The 19,857-nt window shown below is 45.6% G+C and overlaps 1 protein-coding gene and 1 non-coding gene across 2 annotated transcripts in view; one reads left to right on the forward strand and one right to left on the reverse strand.

Moving 5' to 3' along the window:
* The window catches only part of NOS1AP (nitric oxide synthase 1 adaptor protein), a 68,502-nt gene that overhangs the window by 39,823 nt on the left and 8,822 nt on the right, over nt 1-19,857 (reverse strand). The window contains exon 2 of the mRNA XM_056845386.1: nt 4,709-4,780. Within this exon, the coding sequence (XP_056701364.1) occupies nt 4,709-4,780 (72 nt within the window). The remainder of the gene's footprint in view (nt 1-4,708; nt 4,781-19,857) is intronic.
* TRNAS-AGA (transfer RNA serine (anticodon AGA)) lies at nt 14,740-14,811 on the forward strand. Its single transcript has one exon. It is a non-coding gene; the product is annotated as a tRNA-Ser (tRNA).

Genomic DNA, 19,857 nt, shown 5'->3' on the forward strand with positions numbered 1-19,857 from the left:
GGGCAGGACGCCAGCAGCTGGACCTCTCCTGCTAATGGGTGCCATGATGGCACGGGGACCAAGGCCAGCAAAGAGCAGAACACTGCTCCACATGAAATGGGAGCCTCTCAGGGAAGTCTGGGAGCCATTTTGTGTGTATAACATAGGCAGGAAAACTGCTATGCATTTCCCCATGACCCAAGGTGTGTCTGGCTGAACAACGGGGATAGCTAATCGGCCATTGCCTCACCCTAAGGTGACTTAATCAGCACTCCCGGATGGCCATTAACTGTCTTTACTACACCCATCCTGGGCAATTAACAGGTATTCAGGAGGATGGCACATACACTCTCCTGCATCTTGACAACTCATCAAGCATCTCCTATCTCTTTGTTCAGACCCTGGCAAAGCAATCAATTCTTTGTCTCTGGCAGGTTTCCACTGCCAGTTACCTCATATTGCCTCAGGATTCATTTTGGGGTACAAATATGAGTCCTTTTGCATTCATAGTGTGTGTATGTGTCTTGGATGCAAACATACATCCCCACTTGCATGTGGGCGCTCCTCTTTTTTGCTTCCAGAAATGCTGGCCATTTCCCTCCTCAGCGCTACTTTCCCTGGACATCCTCTCTTCTGGAGTGGTAAATATCACCCATCCCTAATGCTATCTGTCTAACTTTCCACCCATGCTTTCTTAGCTCTTGATTGATTTGTGTGTGCTTGCTTATTACTTGAAAGTATACATTTTAATCTTTATTTTTTCAATAAAGTACCTTTCATCACACAATTGCCTGTTTATTTAAGAGTCCTCCTCAGGATCAATCCTGTTATAGTTTACAGATCCCAGTTACCCACCTCTCACACAATCTCCACGGCTAATCCCCCCAATTAAAGTGGACCCTGCCTAATTTGGGTAACAAGGAGCCCAAGAAATCACTATCATGCACTAAAAAGCTTAGGACTCATACCCAGCACCCTAAAAGAGGAAGGTGATGAGGGGGCATATCACCTTCCCAACCTCACCTATCAGACAGCCTTTAGATTGTCCTGCCTGGCTCTTTGGTGGTTTTCTGTTGTTGCTCATTAGGTAACGATGAAAGGAACCCCAGAGCATGTTGCACAAATACACTTGCTCAGTAGCCCCTGGTGTCTGTCAACCTTCCATGACCACTTCCCTCATCCACAAAGATCTCTTCCCATTCGTTCTTGAGAACTCAGCTGGTGGGGAGCTTCTCTCTATTTCAACTGGACCTTAAAAAGATGCAAAGCTGGAAAATGCAAGGTGGTGGCAGATTTATCTTCTGTCCCCCAGACATGACAGAGGTCTATAAAATTATGCATGGTTTGGAGAGAGTGGACAGGGAGAGGTTTTTCTCCCTCTCCCATAATACTAGAATGAATGAATGAGAGGTTTTTCTCCCTCTCCCATAATACTAGAACGCAAGGTCATCTGTTGAAGCTGGAGGGTGACAGATTCAAAACAGATAAAAGGAAGTATTTTTTCACACAACGCATAGTTAAATTGTGGAACTCCCTGCCCCAGGATGTGGTGATGGCTGCCAACTTGGAAGGCTTTAAGAGGGGAGTGGACATATTCATGGAGGAAAGGGATATTCATGGCTATTAGTTAAAATGGATACTAGTCATGTGCATACCTATTCTCTCTAGTATCAGAGGAGCAGGTCTATTATCTTAGGTGCTGTGGAACACAGGCAGGATGGTGCTGCTGCTCCCCTCCCCAAACCTCGCCCTCCTCAGGCTCTGCCCCAAAACCTCCCGCCGGTGGCGAAGAGGGACCTGGCAACCCTACTCACATGGGGTTGTGAGGCTAAAATGGAGGAGAGGAAGACAATATAGGCTGCTTCGGGTCCCTGTTGGGGAGAAAGGTGGGGTACAAATGAGGTTTAAAAATATAGGGAAGGGCAGGGAAGAAGCAGTTTCTTTTTCCCCTCAGAGGGGATAGAGTTACAGGCCTCCATTTTCTTCCCCATCCCCCAATGAGTTTGGCTAATGGGAAATAGAGCCCCCCCCATATGCCCTTGACCTTCCACCTCTACTTGAACTTCCAGAAAACTTTCTCTACTTCTCATAAGTGAGAGAAGACAGGTTGAGGAAAACAGAACGTAGTGAGTGGCTGTATGAATTCATCAAAAGGCCAAATATAAAGACAGTTCCACCTTCCCCTTTTTGTAAAGTAAGTTCACAGCCAAGTCTCGTAGCCAAAGCGCAGTTAAGTCATAAATACTCTTTAGACATATGTTTCAGCGTGGGCAGTTGAAGTCAGGCTTAGCCCTATAAAAGGACTCCAGGCAATAGTGTTGGTTTTTTCCCCTGGTTTGATGAGAAGCCAGATTTATGGTGTTCACTTCATTTAAAAAAAAACAAACCCTTCCCTTCCTTCAATGAAATCAGGGTGGTGTGCGTGGCTCTTCCTCCCTCCCATTTTATCCTTGCCACATAGGCTTGCCAATTGCCCAGTGGGGGTGGGCAAAAGCCCGCCAATCCACTGGGCTGCCCGCCACCCCTCAGCTGGTCTGCGGGCAAAATAGGGCCAGGTGGAAGGGGAGGTGCGCAATGAGCGCATCCCACGCAACGCGCGAAGGAGGAGAAGGAGAAGACGACGACGTTTTTATGCTGAATTTTATATGCTGACTTTTTCTACCACTTAAGGAGGAATCAAACAGGCTTACAATCACCTTCCCTCCCCCTCCCCACGACAGACCCCTTGTGAGAGGGGTGGGGCAGAGAGAGCTCTAAAAGCTGTGACTAGCCCAAGGTCACCCAGCTGGCTTCGTGTGCAGGAGTGGGGAAACCAATCCAGTTCACCAGATTAGCCTCCGCCGTTCATGTGGAGGAGTGGGGGAATCAAACCCGGCTCTCCAGATCAGAATCCGCCGCTCCAAACCACTGCTCTTAACCACTGCACCATTCTGGCTCTCTAGCAATCTCCATTTCCATAGTTTCAGTGGAGATTGCTAGAGCTTCCGCGTCACTTCAGGGTAAACCTAGAAGTGACGTCTGTGCATCACGCGCCCTCAGCCAAGCCCCCGCAAAGTTCCCGCCGGTCGAGCTGAGGGACCTGGCAACCCTATTACCACAACACTGTGAGTGTGTAGCTGGCCCACAGTTACCCAGTGAGCTTTGCGGTGGGGGTAAGGGACCCTACTCCAATCTTCCCCCGGTCCCAATCCAGTACTGCACCACCAGTACTACCCCATGCCATCTCCATGGCTGGCCTTGTATCCATCATGAAAGAACTTCTCCCTTGTGTCCCTTATACAGCCACCCTTCCTCTTTTTTCAACAGATTTCAAAGAAGGGCGAAAACAAAAATTGTTTGGTGCTTAAAAACAACAACAACAAGATAAACATGGGGGAGATTGGGGGAAAAAGAAAGAAAAGAAAGCAAGCTGTTTCTGTGTACAGCTGAAGGCGGCAAAGATGTTGTTGCCCTCACGGCCAGGAACTATAGAAAATACTCCCGTTAGGGTTGCCAGGTCCCTCTTCACCATCGGCAGGAGGTTTTGGGGATGGAGCCTGAGGAGGGCAGGGTTTGGGGAGAGGAGGGACTTCAATGCCATGGAGTCCAATTGCCAAAGTGGCCATTTTCTCTAGGGGAACTGATCTCTATCAGTTGGAGACCAGTTGTAATAGGAGATCTCCAGCTAGTACTTGGAGGTTGGCAACCCTAACTCCCGCCCAGAAAATGTGTGTGATGCCTCCTCTCTTCGTTTTCTTAAAGACTCTCCCTACCCGCCCCTTCTATGAAATCTGTGTTTTCACCCCTAGCTACAATGCAACCTACTCTTCTCCTGTTTAGTCTTGTCCCCACCGCCCACGCTGCTCTCCATTACTGTCCCTTTATAATTACTATACCTAATAATAAAATGGGCGGCTCATGCCAATTGGAAAAGCAGAAAAAAACAGGGTAAAGGAAAACAAAACGAAACAAAAGAGGCCTCAGGAAAGCAGAGAAAACTCCAGGAAGCACAGAATTTTGAGCATTTGGTCGTGAGTTAAAGGTGGGGAGTCAGAGGGAAATGGGGCCTGCTCAAGCCCCTAAGGATTTACAGGATTCAACAAGGGGAGATTGGATGCATGTGTAGAAAAGAAAGACTTCCAAATCATTCTGCTCTTCTGCCCTGCGATTCCTGATGGGCCCCCAGCTTTATTGATTTAACGGAGAAAGACAGAGATGTAAACTTAAAGGAGAAAGATAGAGATGGATGCACGCCCCCTCATCTTGGCAGACACAGGGAATCATTCCTCCCTCTGCCCACCAACTAGTGTTGCCATAGAGTCCAATTGCCAAAGCGGCCATTTTCTCCAGGGGAACCGATCTCTGTCGGCTGGAGATCAGTTGTAATAGCACGAGATCTCCAGCTAGGACCTGGAGGTCGGCAACCCTACCATCAACCCCATCTCTTTAGGACACAACTAGGGATGCCAGCCTCCAGGTAGGACCTGGGGATCCCTTGGAATTACAGATGATATCCAGACTTCAGAGGTCAGTTCTCCTAAAGAAATTGGATGCTTTGGAAGGTGAACTCTATGACATTGTACACCACTGAGGTCCTGAACTCCCCAAGCTCCATCTCCAAATCTTCAGGACTTTCCCAACTTGGCTCTGGCAACCCTCTCCCTCATCCCCACCCCCCGCTGGTGGCCAGGGGGGACCTGGCAACCCTAGACGCAACAGAGAGCCACAGCAATTCTGCATCTCTACTTGCCCTGATACGCCGCATAGCGGTCACGATCTCCACTCTGCTGTTTGGCCGGGGCACGTCTAGGCTGCCAATATACTGAAAAAGAAGAGAGAGAAACAAGAAAGAGACGTTATGGTGGAAACATTCAGGATGGAACAAAGTCAAACTTTCCTAGGAAATCAGCCTTCCAGGCAACTTCCTCCTCTGCTGAACGACTCTTATTTCTTCTTGTTCTCTTTGTGCCCGGGGTAAAAACACTGACTCGATTAAGATGCCCATTTCATGCATTTGAGAAAGTGGGCTCTGGCCCAGGAAAGCTTCGATCGCAAAACATTTGTTAACCTTTAAGAAGATGCCACAAGATGCTGTTCACATTCTTATTCTGTCAACTCTAAGAAAGGCAGGGAGGAGTGAGGGTCAGTCTTCTCCTGGCTATTACTGCCACTCACCATATTCAAGTTAAACAAAAATGCAACAATCACAATCTTTTGCCTGATCCATGGTAGGCTAGCTAATGTGTACCTCCAGATACTATACTAAGAGATATGAAATACATTGAAAGCTGGAACACTATTTGAAACGCTATGACAACAGGACAACAGTGATTTATCTCAATTTCAATTTGGGAACGCAACCCGAAGAAACTGACCTTGAAATAGGATTCACCGGGACACCTATCTCACTATATGTATGGTTGGCATTGAAATTGATTTGTGAAGTACGGTATGCTTTTATCATCCTGAGGGTGAAATGGGAACTGCGGCTTTAAAAAGACTATAGGATGCCGCTGCAGAATACTGTACTCTGTACTTCGTTACACACAGGACTGGCATTGTAATTGATTTGTGAATTATACCTTCATCTTCCCAAGGATGAAAATGTGGACTGTTGCTTTAAATATATCATAGAATGTCGCTGTAGAATTTTGTATTGATTGTAATGTATTTGTGTCTATAGACAAGTAGGTAGATATTGTATTTTTGATAGCATCACATTACATTGCAGCATTTCACATTAAGTTTGTAATCTTTATTCTTGTATTAATACGGTAGTTTGGCCATAGTTGCTGTGTATTTTGGTTAGTCTGTATAACTCACCATATTCAGGATGCTTCTGTTCTGGCAAGCAAACATTCAACCCAAAGGACCTGTCATTGGGTGGCCACTTATGAATTATGACGCATCTGAAAATACCGCATCTTTGAGATAGTCTTTCAAAACGAGAATAAAACTATACCAAGACTATCTTTGAGATAGTCACGGTATAGTTTTATTCTCATTTTGAAAGACTATGTGGAGAACGGGGCTGACACATAAACACACAAGATAAACATGAAGCTGCCTTATACTGAATCAGACCCTTGGTCCATCAAAGTCAGTATTGTCTACTCAGACCAGCAGCAGCTCTCCAGGGTCTCAGGTGGAGGTCTTGGCCCAGCAAGAAAGTAACATGCAAATAGCCGCAACGGCAATGACCGTCTATGGGTGTATACAAATCAAGGATACAATTCCCAGCACTTTTTGAATTAAAGCAAGGGTGGGGAACGTTAGGCCCGGGGGCCGTTTAAGGCCCGCAAAATCATTTGGTCTGGCCCTTCGTGGGTCCTGGCAGATCTCTAGCTCAGAAGGATCTAAGACTGACGATCCACCCCCTCCCACGGACAGGATTTGCCTCTATTCAAGGCGGATGTGAGTTTGTTTTGCCGAGAAAAGGAACCTTTTCCCCCCCTTGCAGAAGAGTTGTTAGCTATGGAGCTGCTAGGACCGCCCAAGAAACTGTATTAACCCTTTCCCACCCGGGCCGTAGAGAAGCGTATTCCCTCTGTACTACAAGAGGGCTGGGGGCGGAAGTGGCAACAGTGGAAGGGTTAAAGATGGCAGGGCCAGAATGTGTGTGGGGGGAGGGTTCTTAGCCAGTGTGTCCTCATTTCATCCCTGCAGGCAGAGGTAGCAGGAGCTGGCTGTAGAATCTGGCCCCGACCATGCGGAGCAGGAGCAACTCTGGCGTGTGGCTGGATGGCTACGCCCGGCTGGTGCAACAGACCATCCTGTGCCACCAGGTGGGCGAGTGCGCCACCGGTTGGATGCCTGCCTGCTTGCCCACACCGGGTGGGGGGTCATCTGGGGCAGCTGCCTGCTTGGGGCTTGGTTGGCTAATTTTTAAGTTGATAATTTTGTATGGCCCGCAAATGATGTTATAAATATCCAAATGGCCCTTGGTGGAAAAAAGGTTCCCCACCCCTGAAAAGAATTCTTCAGGAGGAAAAATTCTCTTTAAAGAAGTTTGTAAGAATGCAGTTCATGATTAAGAATCTCTTTATACGTTTAAAATCAGCATGGTTTTACATACTATAACATGTTTTGCATGAGTTTTGGTCTATAATTCTTTCACACCATCAACAAATCACAAAGATCACAAAGGGAGATCATCAGATTCACTCACACAATATACACATTTTGAAAAATGGAATGTTTAAACCCAACAGGATTCCACCCAAACAGCATTATCTCAAACAGAATTATCCTACTAAAAACAATGGCCTTCTGTTGATTCTTTAGATACTGTCTGTGGAAGGTATGGCCATGTGCCTTCTGGATAAAAGGGAAGTTAGCTTCCAACACATAAACCTCTGCATTCCCGACCTCATTTTTCCACAGATACACACACTCACTCCTACGAGTCAAAAGGCCTGCTATTAATTGCTTTTCTACGTGCATTCCATATGGTTTAGCATTAAGAAATACCTCTTCTGTCTCTCATCACTTATATAATCCCGCTATTAATGCCACTTGAACCATCTTCTGAAGAAAGACATCACCTAACTCTTTCCAAAACAGAAATAAGAATTCCACCAAGTTTTGTTGTATTAAATCGACGAGTAGCTTTTTTTTAAAAAAGCAGTCTTTTTTAAAGAGAAAATAAAGAAACAAAATGTATTTAGATGCATTTGTGTGAGGTTACTTAGGAACTAGGCTCTGAGAACTCAGCAATTTATTTTAGGGACACAGCTTTGATAGATTAATCCTCCCTCCCACAGTAAGCAGGCTGTGCTTTCAGTGGAAGGGACTGGTGGTAATAGTCTGCTTGTGAAAGTCAATCCTCTTCTACACCCAGGTCAACCAAGCCCAAAGGACACAGTACATTTTAAAATGTACATTTGTTTTAAAAGTCATGATGCATACCTATTCTCTCCAGGATCAGAGGAACATGCCTAATATATTAGGTGCTGTGGAACACAGGCAGGACAATGGTGCTGCAGTCATCTTGTTTGTGGGCTTCCTAGAGGCCCCTGGTTGGCCACTGTGTGAACAGACTGCTGGACTTGATGGGCCTTGGTTTGATCCAGCAGGGCCATTCTTATGTTCTTATGTACTAACAGGATCCTCCTTTGCACACTGATAATATATGCAGATGACAAAAAGTGAGTTTACTGATCCAAGGCTTTGAGCCATGGTGTTGTTGCCCAAACAAGGCGAACGGCGTATTGAATACCTATATAGAGGTAAAGGAACGTTTGCTAACATTTTGTAAGTGAGTTGCAGACCAGACAGTAAAGTGACAGCCTTAGTTTAACCCAGACAGAGCATCTTTTGTCTTTATTCCAGGAGGGCGTACTATGGGGTGGTTGCATAACATGTAATTATGAGACATATGCAAATAACCAATTCATAAGAAACAGGGCAAGCAATGTAATGCAAAGCGAATGCAAAGCTAATTCCGCAGCTGCACAATGAGAAAAACTTCTGAAAGCTGCCTCGACAGCAATAACCCTGGGACACGTTTTGGTCACAGGATATGCCAAGAACTGGAAAATGGCCGCTCCACAGCAATTTTTAGGTTTCTGTCAAATTAGTGACTTGCTGAATCATTCCTTCTCATTATTTCAATCATTTTCCAGGCCCCTGGCAAAGCAGCTTAAAATATTCCCCTGACTGCATAAATCATAATGTTAAATGAAGGAAGATGAGGCTAGGGCATCAGATACATGACCCACATTGGCCTGCTCTGACTCATCCAGCCCCGGGCCAACAAAGAATCCATTGCTACCAGGTTATTTGTTTAGTGCTGTAATTTCAAGAGCTTTGGCTGGCATATACCCTTTATAATGGAAGCTCTTATTAATTAAAAAAAATGAAGTTATTATTCCACGAACAAGCCAACGAGCATCACCTGCAACCTTCTCAGGCAGAGTGCAAATGGAAATAAGAGTCTATGCTCCCATCAGAAATTAAAGCAAGCACACCAAATAACATTAAAAGAGTAGGCTGCGGCACCCCACCTGCATGTATTCATCTATTGCTTTCCAGAGTGAACAATCTGTGCAGGAATTATTATTTTTTAAATCTTTTTTGAGGGTTTGCAAAAAGCTGCTTAAGCGGTGATTACCGCCGAGGGAATCAATGGCCAACCAATACATTTCTCGCCGGATGAAAGGGAATGACTGGAGAGGATTTAGCATTTTGGCAGCGGACCAAGGATGCCCATATTTGGAAGAATCCAGAGAGTAGCTGGAGACCAGTGACAAAGGTCAAACCAGGTTTGCATTTGGTTGTGGATCCCATGGGTAGGGTTGCCAGGTCCCTCTTTGCCACCGGTGGGAAGTTTTTGGGGTGGAGCTTGTGGAGGGCAGGGTTTGGGGAGGGGAGGGACTTCAATGCCAGAGAGTCCAATTGCCAAAGCGGCCATTTTCTCCAGGTGAACTGATCTCTATCGGCTGGAGATCAGTTGTAATAGCAGGAGATCTCCAGCTAGTACCTGAAGAGGTCATCATGCAGGAGATTTGTGGATCTCCTATGGGGTCGTGGCTCTGCTGGTAAAACTTCTCCCTGGCATGCACCAGATCCCATGATCAATCATTGGCATCTTCAGTTTTTTAAAAGATGAGCTGCTGCTCGTCAGATGAGACAAAACTGACCTGGATAGGCCAAGGGTCTGACTCAGTATAAGGGAGCTTTCTGCATTCATGTGAGAGGGCCTTGATCCAGATTGTGGCCGTGGTCCAAGGGACAGGTGGGCATTCACTTCCCATCACCCCCAGGAAACTGTTATCTGAGAGGAAACATACAGGCACAATGGGAACGTTTAACCTCCCCAGCCCACCCCATCTGTTATTTAGTCTTTTAAAGAAATCACATCTAGCTTGCCTCTGAAACCTCAGGCTCAAATACGAGCGTGGCCCATAACTAGCTATTAGTGTTACACTTTTAAAAAACAGATGTAGGAAAAAAAACACCGTTTCAGGCAGAATCAACACTGTCCCCTCTGCTAGTGTGTTTGCCAAAAGACCAGATGTATAAAAGGACTGCAGAGCCTTGGGTATGAATGTGACAAGCACGTTTTTGCAAGCGCTTGAATTACCTGGGCACACTGGCAGGGTTGCAGGATTCCAACACCTTACTAAGCTTATGCTTAGTAGCAACTGGTGGGAGTGTAGTCAGGTAATACACGAATGCCTTGGTGAAGAACAGTGATACATAACACATACACAGGACAGTTATACATATACAAGTTCTGTAGGCATACGAAGAGTACACGGAGCCAAAAACAGACAGCAGCTGAAACATTTGCAAAGAAGGCTTTGATAAGAGTTAAAAATACAAAAAAATCCCCCAAAAGCCTTTTCCAAAAATATAAACTGAATTCAAAAGAGAATTAACACCCAAGTATTGAACACACATGAAGCTGCCTTATACTGAATCAGACCCTTGGTCCATCAAAGTCAGTATGTCCATTCAGACTGGCAGTGGCTCTCCAAGGTTTCAGGCAGAGGTTTTCCACATCACCTGCTTGCCTAGTCCCTTTATCTGGAGATGTCGGGGATCGAACCTGGGAACTTCTGCATGCCAAGCAGATGCTCTACCACTTCCCGGAGGCAGTAAAGGAATCTCAAGGGTGCACCCTTACCTTAGAACTATTAGAACTCTGGAAAATTGTGAGAACTCTAGAAAACTAAAGTCCTAGGCATGTCCTGTGAACAAATTGAGTCCGCAGTCTCCAAAACACAGAAGAAGAGGGAGAGAGGGAAAAGATGTTTGTAGGATTTTCAACTTTGAAAAAAGCTTGCATACCTCTTCAAGGGATCATCTGTCCAATGATAGTAATAAGAATTGGACGGCGGAGAATGGTGGGACTTAAGATTTCACTGCATGTGGATAACAGATTTGGGTGAGGGAAGTCTCCCTGTACTGTCACCAGTTAAGGAGGATGGGGGGGTGAAACCCCATACCCACTACTTCCAACATGCCTAAGAACAAGCCAGCTGGACACGCAAGTCATGTTAATGCCCCTACTTTATATAGCACACCTCATTATTATTATATACACGCCTTATAATCTGCTGCCGCCATCTACAACTGAAGGCAAAATACTCTCTCATTATACCCTAGCAGCTTGGCACAGGACAGACAGTTAACCAGACCAAGGGTTGAGAAGAACCAAAAACATTTTTAAAAATGTGTACTCAAGAATTAAGTACTAAAATTCCCTGACTAATGTGGTTGCTTAACTGGACATTTGTAATAGTGGTAGAACTTCTTCTTGTTGTAATTAAAGGAGATGGTAATCCCTGCGGTAGTTCACTCCCCTCATTAAATTCAAATAGCTAGTTTCTGTCAAGCCCAGCTCGCTCTGCTCCGAAGTTATCCTTCTTCCCAGATCCTTCCTTGGCTGTCCTGGACCCTGAACAGAATGGGCGAAAACGCACGGTCGCTTGAGCCTCCTTTATTCCCTGTTTCAGCCAGGATCGAACGCATGCGTTTCGCCGAACGTGCGTTCGATCCTGGCTGAAACAGGGAATAAAGGAGGCTAAAGCGACCATGCGTTTTCGCCCATTGGCACCCCTTCTCCTTGGTCAGGACCATTCTCTGAAGGCACTGGAACTATGACGCCAAGGTGCTGCTTCTGGAAGATTCCCCCGCTACCTCCACTGACAGTTTTCAGGCTCCTCCCCCTTCAGCCTCCATCTTCTTTTCAATCTCAACGCCCGAAAGCAGGTTTCTTTCTTCAGACAACTCCTCTCTCGCTGCCCTTTGCCTTTTTTATTCCGATCAAAATAAATGTGCTTGGATCCAGCACGAAGGCCTTGCGAGGTCTTCTCAAGGATCCCTGAGCGTCCCGGCTCTCCCCTTCCCCCAAGCAGCCATTGCCACACCCAGGAAAAGTTTATTCCCGGAGTTGCAGGATCTCTGGAGAGTAATATCTGTGTGGGTTGAGAGGCTGTGGCAGTGCGGCAGAAGGGGGCAAACTCGCTCTTATTTTCTGCCAGCAGATCTCCAGTTCACACAAGAGGCATAAAAGCCACTCTCCTGTTCTTTATCTCACACTTCCCAGATTTATAGCCTGCCTTTCCCCCCCATACCAAAGTTCATAACAATGCAGGAGAGAAAAGCCGTGGCAAATAGCCATGGCAGAAAAATGGACACATCAACTTAAGAGTCATCAAAGGCAAAGCTAATATATCGGATTTTTATGAAATGTGGCATGATTTCATCTCATACACAAACCAGAAAGAAATTCAACAGGCATCTAAACCATTTCAAAGAGTATGGAAGATAAATTAAAGTTATAATGACCCTTCCTCTTCTTTTCATTTTTAAATGTATTAAACACCTATGCTCTTATTGTACTCCTTTTTACCTGTAATCACAATGAAAAGAATATATAAGGTCAAGCATAAGGTCATGTTTTCAAGATGGAGATTCTAAGAGCTTCATATATATATATATATATATATATATATATATATATATATATATATATATATATATATATATATATATATATATATATATATATATATATAAAAACAAGAATTTGCAACAAATATTAAGCCCACAAACAATAGTGCTGTAATTAGTTTCACTGGGTTTTTTTTCTTTCTTTTTTGTTTGCTTTATGTATTTATGTGTTCCTGTGTTTGTGAACTGTGATTGCATCTATACCTGTTAATAAAATATGTTTTTTTTAAAAACTGTGTCCATTCAAAGGGAATGGTTTCAGATCAGCACACAGAAAAAAGCAAGATTCACCAGTGAACGGAAGCCCAGACATCATCCCGTGACACTATATATGCTTCTTTTTTTAAAAAAAAAGTTACCTTGCTTTGACTATGGTGTTATTATTACACGCTGCTACTTTCAGTTAATTCTTCATAGGTTTGGTTTTATTATATTCTTGTTGTTCTTGGACATTTTCTTGGAAGGGAGGGATCTAAACCTTTCAAATAAATTAGCTGAGTAAGTCTTTGGCTTCAGTGGAGCTGGCAGGAACAAGACGGGCAACCTGGAACACTTACTGGGGGAAAGCTAAAAAAAAAACCCCAGCACTCGACACAAACCAAAGTACAGTGAAAGTGACCGTTTTACTCACTAGAATTCCCTCACTCTTGACTTTTCAAAAAGCAGGCTTAAGTACAAGCCTTTTCCAGAAGGCTCTGTTGTACCGACTCATCCATTCACACACACACACACGCCCCACAACAGGCAAAGTCCTGCGAAGACACTGACAGAAAGACATTGCCTATCTGTTCTGTACTGTAAAATCTGAAAAGAACCTGAACCTCCATCAACTGGGGGAGGGAGGCTTGGGAGACATGGGATCTTTCTGACCCCCTGATATTTTTCTGCAAGTGTTCTGCCATTGGGTTAGGAGAGCATACCTAGTTGCCCTTCACCTTCCTCATTTAGACCCCCCACGCAGCCTCTGTGTGTGAAAGAGAGAGAAAATGCACAAGGTCATGTTTTCAAGATGGAGATTCAAAGAGCTAAGGCACATGGACCTGAATCTCCATCTTGAAAACATGACCTTATGCATTTTCTCTCTCTTTCGCAAGCAGAGGCTGCGTGGGGGGTCTAAATGAGGAAGGTGAAGGGCAACGAGGAACGCTCTCCTAACCCAATGGCAGAACGCTTGCAGAAAAATATCAGGGGGTCAGAAAATGTCTCCCAAGACTCCCCCAGCCCATTCGATTCTGTCAGTGAGTGGCATCTAATGCCATGGTTGATAGCACGGAGGGATCAGAGATTACTGCTTTGGCGAGAGGAAACAAGCACAGTTCACATCCTTCCATCACAAGCGGACACGCATGCGGCCATTTATTCATGGAAGGTTTTGCATTGGATTTGTCACTCTCTAGATGCACATTTTCCCCATCTGACCTCAAAACTCTGCATGACGGCTTATTGTTGAGTTTTGAGAATATGGATGGGGGAAAAGTGCATCTAAAGAGTGGCAAATCCAATGCAAAACCTTCCATGAATAAATGGCCACACAGTTGCTTCAGGGGTGGATGACTGCTCAGCCGCAGCTAGTGGCAAAGAGGGGTCAAAAATTCTCCTAAAAAACAGCATCTGTCCTACGCCAGTTTCATTCCTGGCTTGGGAGGGAGAAGCAGGAACTCAGCCTACCTTTGGCCCAAACAACTGCGCAGGTGTATATGTGTGGGGAAACATTATTTCTGCCACAGTGTATCCCCAGCCTGGCACGTTTCACGGAACGCCTAGCAGTTTGTGGTCTTTTGTACATAAACCTTCCTCCCAGCTCAACCTTTTCTAGAAAACCATCAAGGGAAATTATATGACCTCCTTAAACAGCCCTTGCCAGTTCTGAACTACCCATTTAAGTAAGTTCTTCCTAACGTTTAAACCAAAATAGTCCTTCCCGTAATTTAAAAAGAAGAGATACAAGAACCTTGGCTCCAGGACAATTGGTCTCATCCCAGAGCAAACCCTGAATTACCAATACCAAATGGGAAGGTATTGCCTGCTCTAAGGAGAAGTGTACCTTGTCATCTTAGGCGATATGGAAGCCCTATTTAATGGGATTCTTTGAGCAAGAAGGACAAAAATGCTTCCTCCCACCCTATGAGCCAACTTTTCTATAGCCACGTGCCTTCATGCTTTGGATACATGCTGAAGGGCAAGTATGACAATACTGAACTAGATAGACCGATGGTGTGATAATATATGGAAGCCCTATGTGTTTGCATTCCCAGTGACACTATCCTAAGTAACCCTTTGGACCACAGAACAGTGTTTCTGACAACTTCCTCACTGGGAGGGGCTGTGGCTCAGTGGTAGAGCATCTGCTTAGAATGCAGAAGGTCCCAGGTTCAATCCCCAGCATCTCCAGTTAAAGGAACCAGACCAGCAGGTGATGGGAGAGACTCAGCCTGAGACCCTGGAGAGCCGCTGCTGGTCTGAGTAGACAATACTGACTTTGATGGAATAAGGGTCTGATTCAGTATAAGGCAGCTTCATGTGTTCACAAAAGAAGCAGGTGGCTTGCTAATACCAGCACTTGGAGCTCCTTCAACTCAAAGAAACAGAATGAGGGTATACATTTAGTCTCTAAAGACTTAATAAAGGTTAAGCAATAAGACATGGGCAGCTTAGTCAAGAATTTCCAGAATAACCTACCTACTTGGGAACGCAGATGTCAGAGGGACTCTGAATATGAAGGCATGGGAAAATCTGTGAGTGAGAGATGTCAGCCGAGACAGCAAACATGCGTTACCCTGGAGAAGTAAGGAAACTGAACCTGGGCACTGTGCAAACAAGGAAATTTGAAAGACAAGAGGATGGCCCAGAAATCCAGCACACCCTGTTCCCAAACATGACATCTGAAGCTTAGCAAGAATGGACTGCAGATTCAACAGCGCTTTTATTATGATTATTATTTCCACCCTGCCCTTTTCTGGTGCAAGCCAGGCTCAGGACGGCTAACAACAGCATTAAAATGACAGTATCAATACCATAGGTTCATAAAACATAAACCACAACACACAAACTGTATATATATAGGTGTATATATATATATATATATACACCTCACCTAGACTATTATGTTCAGTTTGGGGCACCACAATTTAAGAAAGATGTAGACAAGCTGGTACATGTCCAGAGGAGGGCAACAAAGATGGTGAGGGGTCTGGAGACCAAGTCCTATGAGGAAAGGTTGAAGGAGCTGGGTATGTTTAGCCTGAAGAGGAGAAGGCTGAGAGGGGATATGATAACCATCTTCAAATACCTGAAGGGCTGTGATATAAAGGATGGTGCTGAGTTGTTTTCTGTTGCCCCAGAAGGTCGAACCAGAACCAGTGGGTTGAAATTGAATCAAGAGTTTCTGGCTAAACATTAGGAAGAACTTTCTAACAGTTAGAGCGGTTCCTCAGTGGAACAGGCTTCCTTGGGAGGTGGTGGGATTGCCTTGCCTGGATGATTTTAAGCAGAGGCTAGATGGCCATCTGTCAGCAATGCTGATTCTATGACCAGATCATAAGAGGGAGATCATAAGAGGGAGGGCAGGAAGGGTTGCATCAGTGTTTGGCTCTCATGGCCCCTTCTTGCATGCCCAGGGTAGTGCTGATTGCCACTTTGGGGTCAGGAAGCCACTTTGTGGTCAGGAATTTTCCTCCAGGCCAGATTAGCCAGGGATCCTGGAGGGTTTTTTGTTGCCATCTTCTGAGCGTGTAGTAGGGGTCACTAGAGGTATGGGGGGAGGTAGTTGTGAATTTCCTGCATTGAGCAGGGGGTTGGTCTAGATGACCCTGGTGGTCCCTTCCAATTATGATTCTATGATTATATATATGAAGAGGTATGCAGTTGTCCCCAGCACCATTGTCAGTTTTGGCCAGCTAGTAAGGACAGAGCCAATGGAACCAATGACTCCATTACCCATCTCAGGCAACTGATAAGGATTACTATCAAGAAGAAGAGTTGGTATTTATATGCCGACTTTCTCTCCCTTTTAAGGAGAATCAAACCGGCTTACAATCTCCTTCCCTTCTCCTCCCCAAAACCGACACCCGCCTAAAATGTGAGGTAGGTAAGGCTGAGTGAGTTCAGCAAGAACTGTGACTAGCCCAAGGTCACACAGCTGGCTTCATGTGTAGGAGTGGGGAAACCAACCCGGTTCACCTGATTAGAGTCCGCTGCTCATGTGGAGGAGTTGGGAATCAAACCCAGTTCTCCAGATTAGATCCCACCGCTCCTAACCACGATACCACACTAACCATTACACTACACTATGTTGCCTGTCAATAACCAATGCTTCAAAAAAAAAAAAAAGTCACCAAGAGGTCTAGGAGAATCAATCTTGAAGCTCTTCCAGCAGGGCCACCAAGATATTTCCAGTTCCAAAACCAGGTTGAGAAGAACTCAACTGAAACGTGTCTAGGTCGTCCACTTCCTGCATTGTGCAGGGGGGTGGACTAGATGACCCTGGTGGTCCCTTCCAGCTCTATGATTCTATGATCTCATCAAAGAAAACATGCACTGCCACCACCTACTACAGCTTGCCTCCACAGGGATATTTGTAACTGCATGGTGCTTATTTGGGTGCAGGGAAGCTTTACCATTGCCTCCAACGAAGCACTACACCTTGAACCAGCAAGGTACAGAAACATGAAGGCCTGGTGGGGGGGAATCCTTTGGGGGGGGGTTGCCCAATTTTTCCAGTAGAAAAACTGGAAGATTTAACGAAACCATAAAAAAAGAAACCCTACTGAGAAGTATTCTCTCTTTTGGAATGAGTGAAACCTCTGAAGCACAGTGCCAGGAGGCAACTCCAGGGAAGGCCTTGTTTGATTGGCCCTCCAGGGCAACCAGTTGGCCACTGTACTTATACCAGAAGTGTGCATCTATGGGACTTCGGAAATACAGGGGAGGGCAGGAAGGTTTGCATCCACGTTTGGCTCTCGTGGCCCTTTCTTGCATGCCCAGGGTAGTGCCTATTGCCACTTTGGGGTCAGGAAGAAATTTTCCTCCAGGCAAGATTGAGGAAAAATCAAATGCATGGTTATAGGATCGGGGAAAGTTGTTCTAGAAGTAGTGTGTGTGAAAAGGATCTTGGGGTCTTAGCAGACTAAACACTGAACATGAGTCAGGGGAATTTTGTTTCAGTCTTTGCCGTCACTAAGAGGGGAGAACAAATGTGAAACCCCACCACCACCACGCTGCTAATTCGATCTTCCGTAGGTCAGACTGTGATCACAAGGTCAGTCTGGAGGAGGACCGCTGGTCTGATCCAGTAGGGCTCATGCTCTTACACTTTAAGACAAGATTTCACTCCGCCTAAAATGTGTAGCATGCAGATTTTTATGCGAAGCAATCAGTAGATAATGACAAGAAGGGGAGAGATGGGGACTTCTTGGGGAGGTAAAAGCCCCATCCCATGGAGACCAAGCCCTATGAGTAAAGGCTGGGAGAGTTGGGAATGTTTAGTCTAGAGAAAAGGAGGTTGAAGGGGGACATGATTGCTCTCTTTAAGTATTTGAAGAGCTGTCACTTAGAGGAGGGCAGGGAGCTGTTCCTGTTGGCAGCAGAGGATAGGACTCACAATAATGGGTTGAAATTGCGGGTGGAAAGGTATCGGCTGGATATTAGGGGAAAAGTTTTTACAGTTAAGAGTTGCTCGACAGTGGAATCAGCTATCTAGGGAGGTGGTGAGCTCCCCCTCACTGGCAGTCTGTAAGCAGAGGCTGGACAAGCACTTGTCAGGGATGCTCTAGGCTGATCCTAGAGAGCCAGTGTGGTGTAGTGGTTAAGAGCGGTGGTTTGGAACAGTGGACTCAGATCTGGAGAACCGAGTTTGATTCCACACTCTTTCACATGAGCGGCGGAGGCTAAGCTGGTGAAATGGATTTGTTTCCCCACTCCTCCACATGAAGCCAGCTGGGTGACCTTGGGCAAGTTAGAGCTCTCTCAGCCCCACCTACCTCACAGGTAGGGTTGCCAGGTCCCTCTTCGCTATCGGCAGGAGATTTTGGGAGTGGAGCCTGAGGAGGGCGGGGTTTGGGAGGGGAAGGACTTAAATGCCATAGAGTCCAATTGCCATAGCGGCCATTTTCTCCAGGGGAACTGATCTCTATCTGCTGGAGAGCAGTTGTAATAGCAGATCTTTAGCTATTACCTGGAGGTTGGCAACACTACTCACAGGGTGTCTGTTGAGGGGAGGTGAAGGGAAAGTGGTTGTAAGCCAGTTTGAGTCTCCCTTAAGTGGTAGAGAAAGTCAGCATATAAAAACCAACTCTTCTTCTTCATCATCCTTCAATAGGCAGGGGGTTGGATGAGATGTCCTGTATGGCCCCTTCCAACTCTATGATTCTATGGGTCTATGTTGGCTCTGGCTTCCTGCTCTCTCAAACTGCCCCTTCCACAATCTGCCTCATTGCATGCTTGTCCTCCCCACCCCGCCGCCCACAACAACACACCACGCCAATCCCCACCTTGAGGAGCAGCACTTTGAGACTTGATACACAGGAGACAGGTAGCACCTTAAAAGACTTTTTAAAAAAACCAGTCAGTCTTTCAAGATCGGCCGGACTCCAGTTTAAGTTTGCTAAAACAGGTTGAAACACAGGTTCTGCTTCTGACGGAGATTCCTGGATTAAGTAGTAAGCTCTTGTCTCTTGGCTTACTGCCTCACAACAATGGCCAAGACAAACACCCGGAAGGGGCGCATCTCTCAAGGCTCTTCAGCCACAACTCTCTCGGTGCACTTTGAGTCAGGACACATTTGCAATTCTCATGCTAATTATGAGTTTCCCAATAGAGTCCTTGATTTTTAAAAAAATATAAAGAATTTTGCCTTAGTGTTACTAAGATTCCAGAGTCTACATTTTGAAGCGTCGCTCACCTTTATGCGGCTACATAACAGTACAATAACAAAGAGTTTGGATGGCCCCAGGAGGTCAGGCAGGTCCAGAAATCCCAGCAGGAGTCATTACAGTTCCTGCCAGCCTCTTTGGATGTTAACCAAGAGGTCATTTGGTGTCAATGAACAGCTCAGAATGGAGAGTGGAAAGAGCTTTACTTTTATCAGACCTGGGCTGAGTTAGTTTCAAGCCTTTAAAAGGACGCAGTATCTACAAACCACTTAAAAGACAGCCAGCGTGGTGTAGTGGTTAAGAGCGGTGGTTTGGAGCGGTGGACTCTGATCTGGAGAACCGGGTTTGATTCCCCACTCCTCCACATGAGTGGCTGATGGTAATCTGGTGAACTGGGTTGGTTTCCCCACTCCTCCACATGAAGCCAGCTTGCTGCTACACTTTGGAGTATCCTTCGGGGAACCAGTGAATTAGTCTGATGGTGTACTAGATAAAAATTACTTGGAAACATAACTTTGAATGAATTTGGGGGTGAAGAAAAGACCTTGAAACGGCCATCCCCCATTAC

Source organism: Euleptes europaea, chromosome 2 (assembly GCF_029931775.1).
Source record: "Euleptes europaea isolate rEulEur1 chromosome 2, rEulEur1.hap1, whole genome shotgun sequence".
Taxonomy (NCBI): Eukaryota; Metazoa; Chordata; class Lepidosauria; order Squamata; family Sphaerodactylidae; genus Euleptes; species Euleptes europaea.